At 39.8% G+C, this 20,847-nt stretch overlaps 1 protein-coding gene and 1 long non-coding RNA gene across 20 annotated transcripts in view; one reads left to right on the forward strand and one right to left on the reverse strand.

Moving 5' to 3' along the window:
• LOC120756252 (uncharacterized) overlaps window positions 1–4,061 on the reverse strand; it is a 505,318-nt gene extending 501,257 nt beyond the window's left edge. For all 18 annotated transcript variants that reach the window (XR_005702114.2, XR_005702112.2, XR_005702110.2 and 15 more), the window contains exon 1: window positions 3,755–4,061. This is a non-coding gene — a long non-coding RNA (uncharacterized LOC120756252). The remainder of the gene's footprint in view (window positions 1–3,754) is intronic.
• A 564-nt stretch (window positions 4,062–4,625) lies between these two features.
• Window positions 4,626–20,847, forward strand: part of PKN2 (protein kinase N2) — a 54,157-nt gene continuing 37,935 nt past the window's right edge. For both annotated transcript variants that reach the window (XM_040072567.2, XM_040072568.2), the window contains exon 1: window positions 4,626–4,756. In XM_040072567.2, coding sequence (XP_039928501.1) covers window positions 4,709–4,756 — 48 coding nt within the window. In that variant the 5' untranslated portion in view covers window positions 4,626–4,708. The remainder of the gene's footprint in view (window positions 4,757–20,847) is intronic.

The following is a 20,847-nucleotide window of genomic DNA, read 5'->3' on the forward strand; positions in this document are numbered from 1 at the left end:
TGGTAACATCTGCCTACACTTAGCCCTGGGTAACAGTATGTAAACATAGAAGACAAATTTTAAGTAGAAAGCGTGCAGCAATTGCTAGGAGGGTTATGATTACATCACAGTAATCCACATAGAAGTTGTAAGATTAGTTGTGTAATTAAAAGAGTAATAAAGGAATAGTTTAAGTATACATGAAATCTGCATGCACCACAAGAGCTAAATAAACTTACGTAGTCATTTTAGTTTTCTGTTTATGATGTGCCATAAACTCATCCCCTTCACTGCCACTGGTACATCAGTAAGAGCCTCAGAGAGCTCTCATGCTCTCAGAAGCCTTTTCTTACACGGAATTCCCTTAGAGAAATCTGAGTGAAAGGCAGGTAATTAACTCCTTAGAAGTGCTAGGAAAGAAGGGAGTTTTCAAAAGGAAAGTTATCCATACTTTTGATTTTTTTTTTAAATTTTTTTATTTTTTCCTTTATGGCATTTTCTTTAATAAACACTAGCAAGTTGTTGATCTAAGAAAGATTATACAATAAATTTATTTTTCTTTGTTTCAAGTTTTAACCTGACCTAGACATATTTATTCCTAAATCTATTGGAAGATGTAGTATTGGAAGCTTTATAAAATGAAGATTTCTCTTATTCCAACAATTATTTGCAAAACAAAACAGGAAGATGCAAAGTACTATTAATCATTAATATACTGTTTTTACAACACCATCAGGCTGAAGTAAACAAATAAAGAAGGCAAAGACGTATACATCCTCCATCTCATTTTTCTGTGCCTCATAGTTCCAGAATTTCATAAGGTTTTTAAAGGATCCAACTTAGAAGGTTAACTGTGCAACAGTAACACTGCTTTGTCTAGAAGTCAGGGACAATTAATGGTTACATTATCCAAAACCTGTTGCAGTGGCGGTAGTGGTTTGGGGTTCCTTTTTTTTAAAACTAATGTTGGGGCTTAATTTCTTTTATATACTTAGCTGTCTTTGTTCCTAAGTGAAAGAACTTAAATTCTATCCCAAAGTAGACTTGAAGTGTGAATTTTGGCATTCCTGCTTTATGAGACAAGGATTTCCTTTAACAGGTATCAAAATTCCTTGCAAAATCAAATAACCTTTATCCCACCCCATTAACAAGCTCACTAATTCTTAGAGCTTGTTCCGTGCTAAAAAGGTGGTGAGCTGGCCCAGTACTGCTCTGCCTCAGTCATCTGTTAAGAGCATGTGTAGAATCATATCCAACTTCTTCTTTCCAAGAGTTTAATTTTGCCCATACCTAGTCACATCTCTACACTGTTGTCTCTCTAAGACCTACATCACTACTTTAAACAAGCAAGATTAACCAGAAGCCTAAGTAAGAAATAACATTTTTTCCTGATAGAGTTTTGCCAGTAGTAAGTATAACAGTATCATTAACACCTATCTGGTGCTCTTCACATGTCAATCCTTATTTCTATATGCATCATTAAGTGAAAGTAAGCTGTTTCTTAGGTGATATATTGGACTAGTTAGAACTATTCTAAAAAACACCTTTGATTTTGCTTACAGTATCCTGAACATTTACCTAAAGAGTTCTGTACTGTGTTCAAGAGTTCACAGGGTGTGTTTTGTACCAGGAACACCGAAAGTCTCAGCTATTCACTTTTCCAGGTCTTTGTGACAAAGACTTTAATAACACACCCTGAAGAAAAGAAACAATTAAAGGCCTTAGCCAGTAGTACTGACATCCATTTCATTCAGTTTGCTTTTCTAGCTTTCTAATTGACTGCGGGGATGAGCTAACAGAATAATGGCTGAAGAAATTGCACTCAGGTATTTTAAGGCACAGGCTGAACTCAGGATTCCATATAACACTAAATTCTCAGACTTACATACTTAACTGCCTTCTATTTTGGGACTCACTCAGAATGTTCCCTCTTGCTCACTAATTCACTGTAACAGCACTCAATGCAGCGCTCCAGTTGTCCAGGACTGCCTTGTGCTTTCCAGACTCTAAAGGAAGAATTATTAATTATCAGAGCTTTAGCTAAGCTAATATGGTTTTACCAAGCCAGTTTCTCTTCAGATTCCTCTGCCACTACACTTCCATCAAAGAATCTAGGACTGTGTCCTTCCAAGCTGTGTAAATAACATTTGGAATACAAAAAAAGATTACAGGCCTTGTCTTGACAGGAGTAATAATATGCTCTAGGCTACACTCAATAGGCAGGCTAGGTTAAGCATGAACCAAAGCCAGCTGCCTGTTTTAGAGAGAATCTCAAAGCTTCATTAACTTTGTTGACACGCCCTCATATATCTGTGAATTTTCTCTGGGGCACAATCTGTGTTTCCCTCTGACCACATTGTGTAAGCTAGACATGCAAGCACATTGATTCTTCTCCTCTGCAACCGGACCAGGCAAGGAGGTGAGCTGCAGCAGTGGACCACATACATGCTGACAAGGATGTGAAGTCACTACATCACAGGAAACCAGGCATTTCTGATTACTTCTTTTTATCCTTCAACATCTGTTCTCAAAACCAGTTCAAATGAAGGTTAAACATTTAGAATCATTCTATCATGGTCAAAATAAGAAATTTTTGTATAGAAGTCTTTCTTTCCCCATCCCCTCCATCCTGTTTGTATGCCCTGTGCCCAAAACCGCACCGTGCGCCACGAGCCACCTCATGGCTGTTGACATGGGACCACTAAAATAACACTAATTCATACCACTGACAGCGAAGGTGTGCTAGCACAGACTTCACTGGATAAGAGCCTTTCTAAAACAGTGACTTTTAGACAATCAGCAAGTGAAGTTCTCCGCTGAGCCTGTAATTGCCTGGTCACGTAACACAGAAATTAAGCCACTGGCTTCATGTGGACTAAGTCTAGACATCAATTTGCGTATGTGAAAGATTATGAACTGTTTCAAACACCTACTTACACAGAAGTCAGTGAAATTGTAATTTCAGTGAAAACATGCATAATATTGTAGAATTATCTTAATATTTATTTTATGTGAGACTAACCGTATGCATATGTTCATAAACTTCTACTGCATGATAGTACCTTTGATTGTCAGGTTTGTTTGGTGCTCAACAGTGGAAGTATAAGCACACTTAAGATGCTTCAAATTTGCTAGGAATAGTAGTGGTAATTTAACATTGATTTCTGCCATTCCTATTTCCTCAAGAAAATGAAACAAAACAACGCAACCCTCCAAAGTTTAACTTGCACTCCTAATGCAAACAGACTACTAATTTTCTGTAGCCATACAGAGATGCAGTAGCACATACAGAACAAATGCTGATGATGCTTGCAAGAAGTTGAATCTATCGAAAATGCCTCAGCTTATGAATTTGACATGAACTGCATGGAGTAAAAAAAAAAGAAAACAAAAACACAACACCGCTATAATTGCTTCCACAGAGCATTGTGCATTAGTCCAATTAGCTGAACGTAGCATCCAGTATTAGGGTGGGATGAGAATGCATGTGGGTATAGTTGACAAAGAGAAAGCACACGTTTATGGACAGGTGAAGAAAACCACCAACCCTCGAGACAGGCAGGAAGCTGAAAAGAAACGGTCTTGTCACATGGTGCCACGAGGAAAGAGAAACCATTTCCTCCCAGACACTCAAACCGATTTTGAAGCTCTGAGCAGCTTATTACACTGCAGATTAACTGAACAGTGCCAACCCCCAAAAAACTCACCAAGCATCCCAAGTACAAATGTTTAGCCCTTTAAACTGTTAAAAACGGCATTTACAGCCCCCACTCACCACAACCTCCTGGGCCACTGCTCCAGGTCCCCAGGGCGGCAGGTGGCTGCTTGAGACAAGCGTGAACTCTCCTTCCTGAACTACCTGCCTTCGCTACCCAACAAACCGAGGGCTTCGCCTGCCTCCTGGGCCCGGGAGAGCCGAGCCCCTGCAGCCCCCATCACCAGGAACGTGCCACACGCCCCCCACACCCGGCCACCACAGGAGGAAACGACAGGCTTCCCAGCGCTGGAGGCTAACGGATGGGGAAGCGCCACCAACCAGCGGAGTGTGCAGGGAGGAAAGTGGCGAGGGGCCGCGGGGCTGAGGGGAGCGCGGGGCTGAGGGGAGTGGGGGGGGGGGGTGGGGGCTGAGGGGCCTCGCGCCGCCTTCCCGCGCTCGGCGCCTCGCGCCGCTCCCCCCGCGCGGCGGAGGTGGGGCCGGGGGCGCGCGCCGCTCTCCGCCTCCCAGGGAGCCCGCTCTTACTCCCCGCACGGTCACGTGCTCCGGGAGCCGCAAAGCAGCGACGCCTTTGCGACAGGGTGACAGCCAAATGGTGCGACATCGGCGGCGGCCGCAGGCGCAGCAGCCGCGGCGGCCCGAGCGCTGCCAGGGCCGAGCGCCGCGCCCGGGCGGGGAGCGCACCGCGGGCACCGCGCGGCGGGGAACGCACCGCGCCGCTCCGCGCCGCTCCGAACGCGCCGCTCCGCACCGCGGGGAGCGCGCCGCTGCGAGCCGCACCGCGGGGAACGCGCCGCACCGCGCCCCACAGCCCACCGCGACCCCCATGAGAGTAGAGGGGTCAGCGGCGGCCCCCCCCGCGCGCCCCCGCCCGCCTGCCTGAGCACGGAGCGCTCCCCCCGCCCCCGATGCGCCCTTAGTCCCGGCCCCGGACCCGCCTCCCTCGCTCCCCTCCCCGCCGGCGGCGGCGGCAGCGGCAGCAGCGCCCAGGTGCGGACTTCAAACCCCGGCGAAATGGCGTCCAACGCGGCCGAGAGGGAGATCCTCTTCACCGAGCTGCAGGTAAGCGGCGAGGGGCGCCGCCCCAGCCCTACTCCCCTCCTTTCCTGGCGGGGAGGACGGAGAAGCCGCCGCGCCCCGCCGCCCCCTGCCCGCCGCTCGGCGCGGGACGCCCACCCCAGCCCAGCCCAGCCCAGCCTAGCCCTGGCCGGGGGACCGGCGGAAGCCCGTGCCCACCCCAGGCCTCTTCCCGCTGCTCTCCCCAAGGAGCGGAGGCGCCGCCCGGTCACGGCCCCACCCCGCCGCCGGCCGCGACCCGCTTTTGTCTGCGCTCGGCTCCCTCCTTCCCCCGCCGAGCGGCCGCGTCCCTCTGGCGGGGCCTGCCCGGGCCGAGCCCCCGGCCCCGCCGCCCGGGATCTCCCTCCGCCCGCCCCGAGGCTGCCCGCGCCCAGAGCCGCTACGGCGCCGCAGCTCTCGCTCTTCCCCCCGCCCCGCCCGGGGCACGGCGCTCGTCCGGGCCGGGCCCAGAGGGCTCCCGGTAGCCACCCCACGCCCGCGTCAGGGTCAGGCAAGGAGCCTCTCTTTCCTCTGGACACGGCACCGCGCAGGAGCCGGAGCAGCTTCCTTCTTGTAGGCCTTGAGCGCCGAGCTTGGGAAGAGGAGAAAATGGTGCGATCAACGTCATTTGTCACACGGCGAAGGTTCTTGTCACTACAAAAACACAATCCCGAAAGACCCCTCAACACTGTTAAAAGGTTGAAAGCTCAAGGCTTAGAGGTTTCCGCCCCTGTAATTTGACCGGTTTTGGTTGGCTGTGCAACTGTTACTTTTCTGCTTGTCAGCTGCAAGGTTAGATGCAATTCCGGAGCTTCACTTTTGTGTTCTTATCTTTAAATGTCAGCACAACCTGCTACCTCCTCAGCTTCCTTGTTCCGAAGAAAGCTTGCTTTTCTTTTTTTTTTTAATATACATCACTAAATCCATGCAAGTTATGTTTACCCGGGCTAAGAATGTGTCTCTGAATTTATTAGTTGGACAATGAACCTAAGTAAGAAGTCCATAAATGGAAAGTATTGAATTTAATGGTCAAATAAAAATTAGAAAGGCGTGTTTAAAAAAAAAGAAATTACTAATGCTGTCAAGTTCTCCTGTAATTCTGAATGTTGGAGGTGTGCTCACTTGAATAGCAACGGAAGAAAAGGCACGACAGATGTAGGAGTCTACTTAATATTGTAGCACATGAGATGGCTGAAGGCTAAGAATCCATCTAAAATGCTGAACTTTAATCAGTGGCTCATAAGTGCCTAGAAAGAATCAGTATGTTAATACAAACTTGATACGATGATATATAAGCTGGTAAACCTGTTTGAAGTGGAGAGCTCTGTGAATAACTAACTATAGTAGTGTTTCAAGTAAGCTAAATGGAAGCAGCATTTCTGTAGAAGTGCCCAAAGCGAGGTTCTGATTGCTTTAAACAGAAATGAGTGGAGGTTTTTATTTGGGGGATCAGAAAGGTTGGTTTTAATTTTGTTTTGTTACTTTTTTTTCTTACAAGATGAGACTGACAGTGATACTAATTTTAAAAAAATAAACAAAACAAACTGACTAACTAACAAAAAAAAAAACCAAAAAAACCCAAAAAAAACCAAACAACCACACCACACACCAGCCAACAAAAAAACCTAGGATGGATTAGATTCTTTGCTTGCACTGTCTCTTCCATTATATATGGAAGCTTCTGTATCAATATATCTATATATAGCTTCTGTATCAATAAATATATTCTCTTGCACAGGACAGGTTAACATGAGAATGCCAGTTGGGTTTAACTTTTAGGTATTTTAAAGAGGAACTTTCATATCAGAAAGAACCACTGATGGTGTTTTGTTTGCCATGCCATATGTTAGCAGTGAAATACAAAGGCATCAATATAATTCTGCTTGGGAATCTGTCAAAAAAGTTGCTCTACATATACCTGTACGTAAAAGTTGCTTGAGTGGTATGGTCTGAAAGTAAAGGGAACTACAGTGAAGTGTGAGATACGCCATTTCAACTCATGTTTCTTCAGGAGGGAAGTTCCTCAATCGTAAGAGTTCTAACGTAAAAAGTGCTTACATGTGAAACGGGCTTTTACTTGCACATTGCACTCCTGCACAGAAAGAGGAGGACGTTGTAGAATTCACAGCCACAGTAAAGGTTTAAAGGGTCAAGTACACGGGCTGATCTAGATCATGGGTGATGTGTGGTTTAGGTGTTTTATTAATAGATGTGAAAACTTACTGTAAACAGGCTAAACCCAGTGTAAATGCCAAGCTTGTTCCTGACATGGACTCTAAAGTATCACTTAGTGATCAATATAACACATTGCTTTGTGCTGTGTGCACCTGGTTATGACAGCCCTGTGTACTCCAGCGGGCTGTAAGAAATCTGTTAGCTTGGGCTGAAGTTGATAGAAGTGGATCAGTAGTTATGAATCAATTGAATGCTCCTGACAGAAGCATTGGCAGACTGTCCCAGCTACTGACTAACAGGATGTGAAGTGGATTCTGAGAAAATATAAAAAACATAAGAGCAAAATAACTAGTTGCTAATAAGAAAGTGGTAAAACATAGATGTGGCATATGTACTTGTTTCAAAGGCTTAATTAAATGGGCCTTAAATAGACCCTAGATCTCACTTCTCACTGTGAAAGTTTTGTATTTTAAGTAAGTGATGCCGTATCAAATAGAGCAATTTCTTATAAGCCTCTGCTAGCAAGTATCCACTTGATATTTCTGTCCTGCTTTTTCTACAAAATATTGTATCCATTCTTCTATATTTTATTTTACTTTAAACATTTTACAGACTGATAGTGGGATGTGGAAGGTATATATATCTTGCTACTTAGCAAGTTTTAAACTAAGTTTGTTCAAGGTGAAAAATGCAACATTTATTTCTCAGTAGTTAGCAGATGCAAAGTACGAGGTAAACTTGGCAATAAGCAAATCCTCTTTTTAGTTTGTTCTGTTAGCTTCACCAGCGAAATTGCCTGATTACTAAAGATTGAAAGATTACATAAAGCCAGATTACCGCTTTTTTACCTCCTTTTATCTCCAGCAGAGGTTCTTTAGGAGGAGGAGGAATGAGCTTGGGTAAGAACCAGTACTGCTGATGTTGCCTTCCCTTCCAAAATTCTGCTGTCCTTCTCTGGGCTTGCATCCCTTAGAACTTTGTACACCAGGTAAACTAGGTTCTCCAGTGCTTGTTCTCAGGTTAATTGCAGTCTTTAACTCTATGCTTCCTGGTGGAATTGGTAACTCTGTTTTTTAAAGAAATTAAACTCTAACATACAGTGCTGTCTTTTCTTAAATAAGGCATCCATGAAATAAAACATTTTTACGTTTTTAATGGTTTTTTATGTAAAAAAAGTTTGGGTTTTTTTTTCCAAATAATTATTAAAATGAATTTATTTTTTTGAAGTGCATATGCTTTCTTGGCAGTGATGGTAGCTGTCAGCATAGTAAATTGGTATGGCTGGATTAACAGAAGCTATTGCTAGGAGTATTTAAATGAAACTATTGTGTATGCACAATGATTACACTTGAGTACTTCTTAGGTGTTCACTACCACTTCTTTTCTAGACAGTGCTGTAAATCTTGCAAACTTGGGACTTTTATTGTTAATGTTACAGGATGTATTTTACAAAAAATTTTGCTTCACTCTAAGTTGTGTTTTGCAAAGCAATACTTGTTTAATACCAGGTGAAGAGAGTGTATTACTTGGGTTTATTTGCCTAAATGAAATTGTTTGGTCAAGATGGAGAACTTGGGCTATGCCTTAAAATGAATAAGCATGTAACAAATCCTTCATTACTTCAAATGGAAATATTAAAGGCTCTACCTGGAGTTAATTTTTCAAACTCAACCATCATACATATTTTTAATATTATAGAACATTGTAAAAATATCTTGATACTGGTCAGCATAAAGGGATTTTTTTAATGGATATTTTGTTTTAATACCCTGGTCACCTAATTTCCTAAGGTGCTGTACTTAGGGATTGTAAAGTATAAATTTCCTGACAGAATCACATTTAAAGGCCAGTGTAATCTTTTTTTTAAATAGTAATGAATGCACCACAATTGAAATATATGTAAATTATTTTATGATGGCACATCCCATATAGTTTTTGGTTTGTTCTGTTTTTCCATTTCATATCTAGGGCAAAAATGTCACATTAATGTGACTGAAAAATGCTTAGTAGTATTTTGTTAGTCTGTATGATACAGATTGGACAGTTGAGACTGAGGTTATACAACTGTGTTTTGTGTATAAATGTGTATAAATTTGGGCACTTGTACTTGTTAAACTACTGGCTCTGAGACTCTGAAAACCTGTATTTCATTCCTGGCTTCTCTGCTGTCAACTAGGTGACATTGAGCAGATGACTTTGCTTACTCACGTCTCAGTTTCCTCATCTTTAGAACAGAGGTAACGATGCCTGCTTTTTTGGAGTTAGAAAGTCCTGGGTATTTATTATTAGCTGTGGCCAAGTGCCTAAGGACACCGTAAAAAGGTACAAGTAACCTAATTAATCTGTTTTGAAGGGACATTGTAATTGGGCTGAATACTCAGCAGTAAGACTGCCTTCAGATTATATTCAGCTAGGACAGATTAGCTTTAAATAATTTTGAATGACTCTTGATTCTTCAGGAGGAAAGAATGTCACATTCAGGTGAAAATATCCTGAACTAGTCAGTTGCAGTTTAGAAATGAAAATGCAAATCCCTACAAATGTTTATACAATTGGTGGATTTGGAGAAGCACTTCAGGATTTTTTTTTCCATTTGTGGACATATATTACTCTTTAAATAGTCCTCTGTTCAAATCTTGTATTAGCAAAATATGCATCCTGTTCTCAGTGGAGCATAAAGAGTCCTTAAAATACCTTTTGGTAGGCGCATGGGTGGAGTTTTTGGCTTTGTTTTGTTTGGTTTTGTTTGGGGTGTTTTGGGGTTTTTTCCCCCATTTTTTGAATTCTGTTAATCTTCCTGTTAACACAGGAACTTGTATATGATGTAGACTTGTATACATTTGACTGAATTTTCTTTATCAGAACAGGTTTATTTTTAGGATCCAGATCTGTTACTTTTACTCCAGAAAAATTATTAGTGATGGCTAGTAGAAAAGTATTTAGTTATACTATGTGTAGTAGCTCTTCTGGAACAGATTTATACATTGTGAAGTCATTTGTTACAATGAAACCTAAAATCTGCAGTAGAATAATTAGATTGATACATCCTTTACATTGAGAAACAGTGGTTTGAGGGTTTCATGTTGGGATTAAGAATTTCTGCATTAGTGCCTCAGTGCTGAATCAGAGACTAAGACCTCTTCACAGATTCAGACTAACAAAGTTTTATGTGTGTTCTGTACGTGTTATGTGCAGTGGAGGGCTCAGTCTTCTTTTTTTTTTTTTTTTCCCTGTTTGTTTTTTTTTTTTTGTTTTTTTTTTTTTTCTTTTTTTTTCTTTTGCTAGAAATCACTAGTACAACTGGTACAAATTGGTTGATGGTAGGCTTTTTGTTTGTTTTATTTTTTTCCTGAATGGCTTCAGGAATAGACTGAGCTGAAGTATCTCTCATGAGACTGCACTGTAGCATGGGCAAAACATTTGCATGGTACTTTGAAGCTTTAATTATTAATGCTTGGTCTGCAGTTCCTGGCAGAAGCCAGAGAGCATCTTTGCTACTGTTTGGTGTGGGTGGGGGAGGTTCTTTTTAAGGAAATGGGATATATGTTATAGTATTGAGTCCATGGCTTCTGTTACTTTGAGATATGATTGAGAAGTATTACATCGAAACAGAAACTAATAGTGCCATTAGCTAATGAAATGCTTTAGACCTGTCCTTACAAGTAACAGTGGTTCTGATATGTTTGTTTATTTGAGCTGCAGCAATACAATTATGTCACAGTGACACAGATCAACACCATTTTTGTTACTGCCATTTTACAGCTACCGGTTACTTACTGTTTGACGCTTCACCAGGGAGTTGATCTACTTGCTTAGCACCCTGGGAGTACATCTTTTGGAGCAAAGTACTGCTCTCCCGATTTTTTCATGATTTGGTGCAATGATTTTCCAAACTTTCAGGAATTCTGTGACTGTATGTAAAACTGAGGAAGTTCTGTGGCATCCCTCAGGTTTGCCGGTGCAAATTCTGGTAGCTGATGAGGATGAGATGGCTGAGGTTTCTGTGGTGAGGAGACACTCCCATGAACAGGATAGAGTGCGTGTTTGCAGGCTTATGTTCAGCTGAAGGGGCCAGCTTTGCTGGGAGTTCTGCTGCTGTTCTACTCTGCTTAATAGAAGAGGCTGAGATGAAGCTCTTTGAGGTAGTGCGTTTAACTTCACAGGTAGGGTGAGCTGAGCGGGGTTCGTGTGATCAGTCACTATGGCTCAGTTGTAGGACCACCAGCTGGGTAGTGGTGAGCCGATTGTTTTTTAAGAGCAGGCCACGCCTTGCATGTTTCTGGATGTTAGGTATAGATACAGTTTCCTATACTTTGTATCAACACTGTGCCCACCGCGGCTCTACTTCCTGTTTACTGCTGCTGCGGTGTTCAGAGCACGTCTGGAGTGGATGCACGGCGATGGCAAGACTGTGATCACAGTAGTGGAGTTTGTTGCTTCCACTGGGCAGCCAGGGAAAAAGTAGGAGTATTAGTAGAAATGTATTTTCCTAGGCCAAGTATATTGATACTGAAAGCCTTTGTTATTTTACTGTAGGTACATAGCTAGCTATCAGATGGGTACCAGATAAGAAATGATGACTGGAATGGGCTGGGCTATGAAAGTTTAATATATGCGGCATTTCTCTGTTCTTTTTTTGTGCCATGAAGAAAGGTTGGCATGTGGCAAGACCCAGACCCAGGGACAGTGTGCTCTGGCCCAACACGCAAATCAGGGTTAGTAAAAACCTTAATGTGGATGTGACTACATTAGCTCACTTTTTCTACCTCGAATTCCTATGGATTCCTTTAAGCCTTGTTTTCTTTGCTGGAGATGTATTGGTTTTTAAATGATAGAGAGTTTCTGACTTCTCTAAATAAGTGGAGATTAGAGAACTCGAAGCCTCTGATAGCTGGTTCCTGTCTGTGGTGTTATGTATGGGAGTCTGGTGTTGAAGCAAACTGGTTTTTCTCTTGAGGTTTTTCTGACATTTGTTACCTTGCAACTTGGTAGTAGGCTTCAGAGATTTTAAGTCTCTATTAAACACAAGAACGTTACCCTGAAAATGAAAGTAGCAGAATCTGTTCCGTTTGTATTGAGAAGAATCAGGGAGGCAGCTTTCCCTTAACTTTCCACACTTGTTACTAGGATGTAACAAAATGCAATAGACAGCAGATCTATAGCCAGGATAAGGCATAATTAAGTCTGCCATACCAAGGTACTAATAGATTGTAGTAAAGTTCTAAGGTAAATCTCAGGAATATTGTGGGGCTCTATTTGTTACTGTGATGAAACATTTCCAAGCAGATTAAGTCAGAAAGGAGAGCTTTTCTTGTGGGTAAATACAACAATAGTAGTTTTCTGAGCCCTAAACCCAGAGAATATTGCTCAGTTCTTGGAATGTGTGAGCTGGTACACCTTGTGGTTGGTTTGGGTTTTTTTAGCTCTTAATACTCAAAGTACTTGAACATCACTACCAGATACATTTTCTCTAATGAAATTTAAAAAGTAAATACATGTAAATGAACTTCATAAATACATATGCAATATCCTATGTACTCGTAATTGTTAGACTATTGAAATAAATAGGTTATTAAAATTAATAAGAAGTAATAGTAAGTTTTTTATTTACCTGAAATAGTACTTGTAAATAATTGCAGTACATAGGTGTCCTGAAATTATTCTTCTGTTCAGCTGCTTGTATGTAAATCTTTTTTCCCTATCTAAACTTCATGTAACTTTTGAGGAGAAAATAGAGAGTTGATATATCAAAACATCAGAAAATATGTCTCTTTTTTATTTTATTTCAAAGTTCCAAATACAAACTGTCTAACTAACCAGGTAATAGTGATATGGTTTAGTGTATCACTGGTGCCATAGTTGGCCTATGAACTTAGGAACTTTAACGTATGTATTTTTGAAAACTCAAAAGTATATGCAATTTGGTTTTCTTTGTTGCAATAAAGATATAGGCAGGTCTGTGACATAAATTTAGGATGAAGAAGTTCTAGTTGGTTCATTGCTGATGCCATGTGCTGGAATTGGAAGCTTTGCCCATTCATTTGCCCTTTGAGTCTATTGCTCAAAGAGCGTCAGACTGTCAGCTGGTACGGCTGCTGAAAGTGAGCGTGTGCCATAGTGTGTTGCTTTACATCTGCACGGGCAGCTATATGGTGAACAGATTTCGTTGTTTTGTTTTGTTGGGTTTTTTTCACCCCTAGATTAGTCTTCAGCAAGATCAGGTTCATAATTGCAGTTCACTGTGGGGCCATATAAAGGGTTGTACTGGCATATATCAGTGTGTGGTCTGGGACAGGAACAAACTGTTAGGGGAGGTCAGGACTGCTGGTTCTTTAGGATGCTTTTTTTTTTTTTTTGCCTGCAGTGGTGGTTCATGCAGTAAAATGTTTATCAGATTACAGATTCACAGCTAAGGACTGTGAAGAGTCTGATTCTGCTGCAGGTGAATGTGCAGATAATGAACAGTCCAAGCATTGTCTGTGACAATTCTTTTCTAGCTTGACATTCTTCAAGCAGAACGTCTCACAATATGCATGTGGCAGTGAAAATCTGTTTGTCGGAAAAAACATTAAAAATAGAATTGGTTTGAACATCATGCAAGGGTGGAAGATGTAGTTACATTTAGTTTGATGTGGAAGGCTGAGAACAGTGGTAAGGTTTTGTAGCAGTATCCGAGGTCAGTGTAGGAATATAACCCCAAGTTTATTAGGTAACTTTCAGAAGTGGTAAATCTTTCCTGTTAAACCTTTTATGCACTCAGTACAAGAAGTTGTTTTGAAAGATCTTAAGTCTTTTTGTTATTTCTCTAACTGAAATGGAGGAAAAAGTGAGTGTACAGTTGAAATGGATGGGATTGAATTTTGGAGTGAAGGCAAAGTACTGTGCGAGTAATATTATAAAGTACTGCCCATAAAGATTATTAAGAGACTGAGGTATTATATATAGCTTGGTATGAATACATTTGTCAGTTAATGAGTAGCTTGATAACTGTGAGACATTTGAATATTCAGTAGGGGAAAAAAACCCCATACAGTGATGAGTTGAATGTTTGCCATAAGAAAATATCTCTGAATGGTCACAGGAGCATTAATTAAAGCACCATTTAGAGGACTCTGAACTACTGTGTACAAGATTGATGCTGTGTTTCAGAGGTCCAGCCAAATTTGGGGAAGAAAAGGCCTAAAAATCTGGTGCAGAAGTTTAAGGTAACCAAGTGATTAAATGTTTTCAATGTACTTGTGTTGAATTAATTTCAAAATTATCAATTCTTTCTCATTCTCCTTGTACTTGCAAACCCTAAATGTATTCTTTTATATTTGTGCTGTTGAGGTGAAAGATTATGTTTAAAATAAACAAGGAGATTGGTTTTGGTGATTCCAGGTGGTCCAAAGCTCTATGGTAACAACAGGCTTATCTCTGTAATGTAGGCTAGAAACTTTATGCCAGTCATTATTAAAATGGAAAAAACCTCACTTTGGTCTGTTTTTCTACCTTCCTTATTTCTCTTCTGTAGGAAGAGGAACATAACCCCTTCCTTTTATGATAGATTTTAGGACTTGCCCTATTTACAGTGCTGAGCTTACTGGATATGAGATTGAAGTTTCTTTTTCATCATTGTGATACACGTTATCACTTGGATTTTTGAGTAACATAAGCCCAAAAGCATCCAAAGCTATTGCTGAGACTTTAGAAGGAATGCAAATTGACCGTGTGGCCTGTTGCTTTTTACAAGCACAATATGTAAAACCATCCATTTCTTTTCAACTTTATATGTTTATTTATATGGGAAGACGCTGCAAGACAAATAAATGGAATGTGTTTTAAGAGGATGTTTCCTTTATACATAGATCTGCATATGAACTGACAAGATTCTTTCTTTCCTAATACTCAAATTGTGGGAGCTAAAATTATAAGATAAATGGTGACAAAGAAATGTCGGCTTTCCTGACAAGTATTATTCACCTCTGAAGTTGTGAGGGTGTGTGCTGCCTGCAACCCATCCTGAGCATGTAGGGAATTACATGGGCATAATCAGATGGGGGGACCTGATACAGTAAACCAGATTCTAGGAAAAGATTACAGAAGACAAAGTCAAAGTTTCAAAGACCTGTATTGAAAAGTACAAAAACAAGCATACAGATCTACAGAACATTTTGAAATCAGCAAAGCCTTTTTGTACACATATTCTAAACTTAGTGACAGCAGTAGAAAAGTAAAAACTGTACTGTAAATCGTACATGCCTGACTACTCATGTAGCATTCTTGAACTGCTGCCCATTTGGGACTCGGCAATCTCCTTTAATGGAAGCATGTTTTCTTCAATATTTGAGTTTGTTTGTTGCTTATTTATAAGCTCATATGAAGCTGTTGTTTTAGGCTGAGGATGCCTGGATGTCAAAAGTCATGATTTGCAAATTGTAATATCCATAACTAGGCCTCCTGAGAAAGATTACTTAAATTTTGTTACTGAAAGTTAACTCGTTATTTAGGGAGTTTTCTTCAAGTTGCTATGATTTGCATCTTTGCAAATCTCTCTTCTCCTGAAGAGAAGGGAACATAACATTTTGAAAATTAAAACAGACAGTGCTTCAACATTAGAACAATGTAATTGATTTCAGAGGGTTTTTTAATTGTACTCCTTTGTTCATTCAAGTTAGTGTGAGTCAAACTAAGTATTTTCCTGTTGAGTGAAAAAATTTAGTTTTAACTATTCATTTTTATTGAGCTGGTTCAAATATAATTCCTCAGCATATAAGCAAGCCCTTTCACAAAGGAACATCTCAATCTGACATTTTTCCTTTTCATTTTGCATGTACATTTTTCAAATAAAATATTAATCTATGGCAAAGCACATGGCATTTATCAACAGTTAATTTTTGTTTTGGGGGCAAACTCCTTTCTTGAATTCTGCCTTTATTTGTAACATGCTACCTAATGCAGAAACAATTTACAATTGTAAATTCAATTGCTTTAGAAATCGGTCTTTATCTGTATTAGGATTCCATAGAAGAGAGCAAGTGAATGTATTCTCGAGTTTTAATTAAACTAATTCTAACAGATTTTTTTTAAAATCCTTAGAAGTTTCTTAAGTGCAGAAGGAAAAGGAATGATGGGCTCCTGTAGAGGGGTGTCCAGTATCATCATATATTTTTCAGGTTAGCAGCCAGCACCAGTTTGAAGTGTTTCTTTTGGATGGGAGTAACTCACTGATGGGAGTGACACTGTCAGGGCAGCAGTTTCTGTGCATGTGGGAATTGATTTCTTTAACTCCAGTGGTATTCTTGAACTACATGACCTTGGGTATGAAAGAAAAGCAAGGGAGATACAAGTTCTGCTAATGATCTCCCATTTTTGCAATTTTTTTTCTTTCTACAATAAACTGTACTGTTTTATGAGCTCAAAAGTAGCATTTCCTTTCTTCAGTGTTTGCCTCCCTTCCCATCTATTGCATCTACTTTAATTAATTCGCTGTCAATTTAAGGTTTATACAGTACTTCAAGAAAACAGATTTTTAAAACTTAACTACAAGCATCCCTATTCTGAATTGATTCACATATATTTTCTGAACTATGGAGCTGAATTATTTTCTTCTTCATATCTATCTGGCATGTAGTTTTTTTCTGCAAATTCTTCCACTAGTTTGCCAACAATGTACATTGAAAATGTCAGATACTTCTGATTGCTTCTATTAATTTTTCCACTGTTGTAAAACAATCTGTCTACTCTCCTGAAATATATTATGTGTCTTTATTGTAATGAATATACTTAGTGCATAGTGAAGTACAGCTACTGAGAATTCCTGCAAACCTGAGGTACAAAGGCAGTGAGCGTTTAGTGGCATATACTGGGAATGAACAGAGCTGCCTCTTCCTCACTCAGGGTTAGCTGGCTGTACTTCTGGCATCTTCAGAAAATGGGGAGGACCTGTGCCTAGGCAGAAGCATTGGCTGTACCCCAGAAAGTTCATAATAATGCTGGTTCATTGTGTCCTGGCTGGGTAAAACAGTGTGAAGGGCATGAAAAAGAAACCACTAAAGCTCGGAGAGGTCAGAGATTTTTGGAGTTGAGAGGATGGTAGCCTGAGCTAAATATAGTATCTTAGCTTAATTTGGAAAATGGTGTAGACACATTGGGACTGCACTTTATTTTTGTAGTTTAATTTATTTTTTTATTATAGAGACTGATTTTTATTTTTCTCCTGTGACTCTTGATATCTTTAATACAATACTTGGGAGAGCATCAAAAAAAGACGCCCCATCCACTCAAAAACTCAAAATCAGCCCTTCCAAGTGCAGCGAGGAAACAGCCACAACTGTCTAAGACTTAAATTTCAGAATATGCAAGTCTCTTTCATCAAGTAGGAGTCATCTTCCTGCTGGTATTTTTCAGTCAGAAGTTAATTTGTGTATTTTTATCTCCTAAAGATGACATGCTTTAGATTAGACAGGTCATTATAGAGGAATACATTGTAGATACTCTGGGGAATGCAGCAGGTTAAACTTAACCATAAATAGCTTCTGACTGCAGTACTTTATTTCCTTAGCTTAAGGCACTTCTTCATGAAGGTTTTGCTCAATGTCATATCTAGAGTATTTTTTTGTCGTTCTTAGTTATTAATAAAGCAGAATATTCTACTTTTGGTTAACATACTCTTCATGCTACAGTTTTTAGTAGTACCTGAAGGTTTTTCTCAGGCTGCTAACTGAAGTCCTGCCAAACTGAAATGGAAAACTTCTAGTCTTGAAGAAAAATCCCTCAAAAGTTAGCAGCATACCAAAATCAGATTCACATTGGCAACAAGTATTTCTAGGGTGTTTTTTGAAATTGTGTCTATGAAAACTGCTGTTTATATGAGCCCTGTAAAATAGGGTGAGGCTTTTCATATTAAAAAATGGATTGATTTGGGATAAACAGGTTCCATACCACATTCAAGGTTCCATTCACAGGACTGCTGCTGGAACACACATAGAATGCATGTGTAACCTTCCCCACTCTGAAAAAGGAGGAGTATTGAGATCACTAAAAAATATGTCTCATTGTGGGTTTTCTGAATACTCAGCAGTATAAAAACCTAGCATCATTCCCCTAATTTAATGCAGTTGTAGAGTGAGACCTTTTTGCTATTGTTATGTATACATGGGTTTATAGGATATCCTTTAAGATTTCGGGTTTTATGTATGTCTATACGTGATGCATTGAAAAACTGTTTTGTTCTGCTTTATTTCTGTTATGTTACAGGTCTCATTGGTGCATTGATTATTTTGAAACCAATGTTTCCCAATTCCTATTTAACTGGTGTTGAACTGTGCTGGTAACAAGAGCTAGATGGAGGATAGTATTTTGCAAGTATGTGTGCAAAACAGGAAACAGCTTACTTAGGAGATGGTGCTGAGACAGAACATAAAGAGTAAAACTTGTTCAAAATGCATTAAGAAATCCTTTGCTAAAATCCTAGGCTTTCATTCTTTACACTTTTCACTGCAAACTTTGTATGTAAGTCATATGTTCATTTTAGGTCATAAAAAAGTAGATTTACTTAGAGTACTCTATTGCAGTCAATATTCCTGATAATCCCATGATTGGGGAATCAGGGCTTCTAAAAACTAAGAAAATGTAGAAAGGTTTTAAAAGCAAAGCTATAGGCAGGTTTGTATTTAGAAATGTATTAAGAATTTTTTGTAATCCACGTAGTAAGTGAAATCGCCTGCCTCTTTTTCATTGCTATTGCACATAAAGCATTTAAGTCAGGCAATTTTCTTTTGGCTTCTGTTGTAGGTTAAGACAGGATTCTATTTCTTCATTATTCTATAATGCCTAGGGAATTCTGAAAGAGAAAATGGACATTAAGAGCCAGTGAGAATCTTTCTACCATATTTTAAGCCTCAGAGAAAGAAGGATTGCAAAAATACTATTCAAATGTATCACAATGTGCATCAGTGATGCTCTGAAGAAGTCTCAGACAAATGGGACGTGAAGTAATGCTTCTATAAATAACCCTGTGCTCATCCGTAAACTTTACTGGAAGAGCATGGAATGAGATGCCTGCATCTCTACAGATGGAATGTTGGGTGTGGCAGACCCAATAGGAAAAGTGATCTTTTCTACTGATCACCTGTAAAAGATGAGGAAAGGATTTAAGGAGACTTTCCCAGCCTTCTTTTACTGCTGGGGGTGATAGCAGGAGCAGGATTTCCAGCTGGCTGGAGTGTAGGCTGTGAACTCCAGTAACTTCAGATATAACAACCCAAGCTACTGTGAAAGACTTCTCCATTGTAGAGAATGAAGACACAGATCCTTGGTATAAATACAAACATACATCCTTTTCCTGTAATAACAGATTCAGCTACCAGGCTGGGAGAACCCATAAGCTCTGGTGAAGGCACTGTTGCACAGTCCTAGAAAGCAAAAAATCTGGTTCCTTCACCAGGGTCTAGTGTTTAGTCCCTTGGCCTCTTGCCTTATAAAACAGATGTTAGTATTATCTCTGATACGTATTGCTGCATTTATAATGTACAAAATAGTTGGCTGCTAAAGATGATGGCTTAATTTGAGTGGAATGTACACTCTCAACTCTTCCATTAGTTTTGAAATGGCTAAAAATAGCTCCTGTAAAAAATAGTAAAGTGGACTAACATATCAGTTGCCTGTGCTGAAAGTTCAAATTGCTGGAAACAAAGAAATTTGTGGGGGGTTTCTTTTCAATTGCTAGCTATCCATCTCAGAGAGGGAGATTCTTATGCAGGGACTCCTTAATTGTACTTTTCATATTAAAGAAATTCAGTGTATTGGTCTTTAACAATGTCCTGATACTTGAATGTGTTGTTGAGAAATTCCTGTTTATTCTGAGGATTTCTTTTGCATCATTTCAATGTTTAAGATTTTTAACCTGCACTGCTATAACAGAGAAGTTCCAGTTGTAATGATTTGTTTCTGTAGCAAGGCATTGTAGCATTCTTCTCTTGCAGTTTAGTTAAAGTGTGTTGCACAGAACTACCACCACTTAACAGATGTGGCAACAGCTGATACTGTGATTTGTGGATGAACAGAATGGTCAATCTGTTGCGTTACCCAAGCTAGATAATAATACATTTTTAGTGCTTAATTCATTTTTATCATAATATGAGAAAAATACCTTACCACTGGGATTTTACCTGATTGTCATTAAGCATTAATAAATTAGGAGTTTGGTTTAGTGAGGTTTTATTTTTGTATTTCTGCATAGTAGTTAAAACTCCTTCACAAGCAGAAGTTTACCAACACGTTTATTTTAATGCTAATATTACAGCTGTTGAAAATGTATGGTTGCAATGGTAACTTCCCTTTAAAGTAAGTACATTTTTGGATGCATGCCCACCAAATTATCACCTTTGTACAGTGTGCATTGAATTTGAGGAGGAGTTATCAAAGTCATAAGACATGATTGTGACTCATGTCTGTTAACTTGACCTCTTTACCTTTGAAAATCTCTTCTACCAAATTAAATACCACATCCTGTAGTTTGGACGATGTAGTGACATTATTTTTTTACCATCTTGAGCTATGTATATAATATTACTCTGCTCTGAATGTTAGACAAAAACAGGTATGTGTTTTATATGAAAAAATGCAGTAAACATATTTATATTGGGGTGATATAGAACTAAATTAGACTAACTTTCAGCAGCAGCAGCAATTCTTGAGTTTAGGTGTTTGCTTTAACGTGCACTTCAAGAGATATTTTACTGGTTATGGTGGAAGCAGTATGGGGAAGGGGGAAGGCGTTTCTCCCTTCTGGACAGATTCCTTTCTGTATTACTCGTACTTAGAGGCAAATTCACCACACATTTGCATGACCTTACCTTTATCTGAAATAGTTCTGTTTCCTGAGGAACTTATGTTAGACTCCAAGCACTTCAGAGCATTAGAATTGACTGTTTGCACCA

The sequence above is a fragment of the Hirundo rustica genome, chromosome 9, assembly GCF_015227805.2.
Source record: "Hirundo rustica isolate bHirRus1 chromosome 9, bHirRus1.pri.v3, whole genome shotgun sequence".
In the NCBI taxonomy this organism is placed as follows: Eukaryota; Metazoa; Chordata; class Aves; order Passeriformes; family Hirundinidae; genus Hirundo; species Hirundo rustica.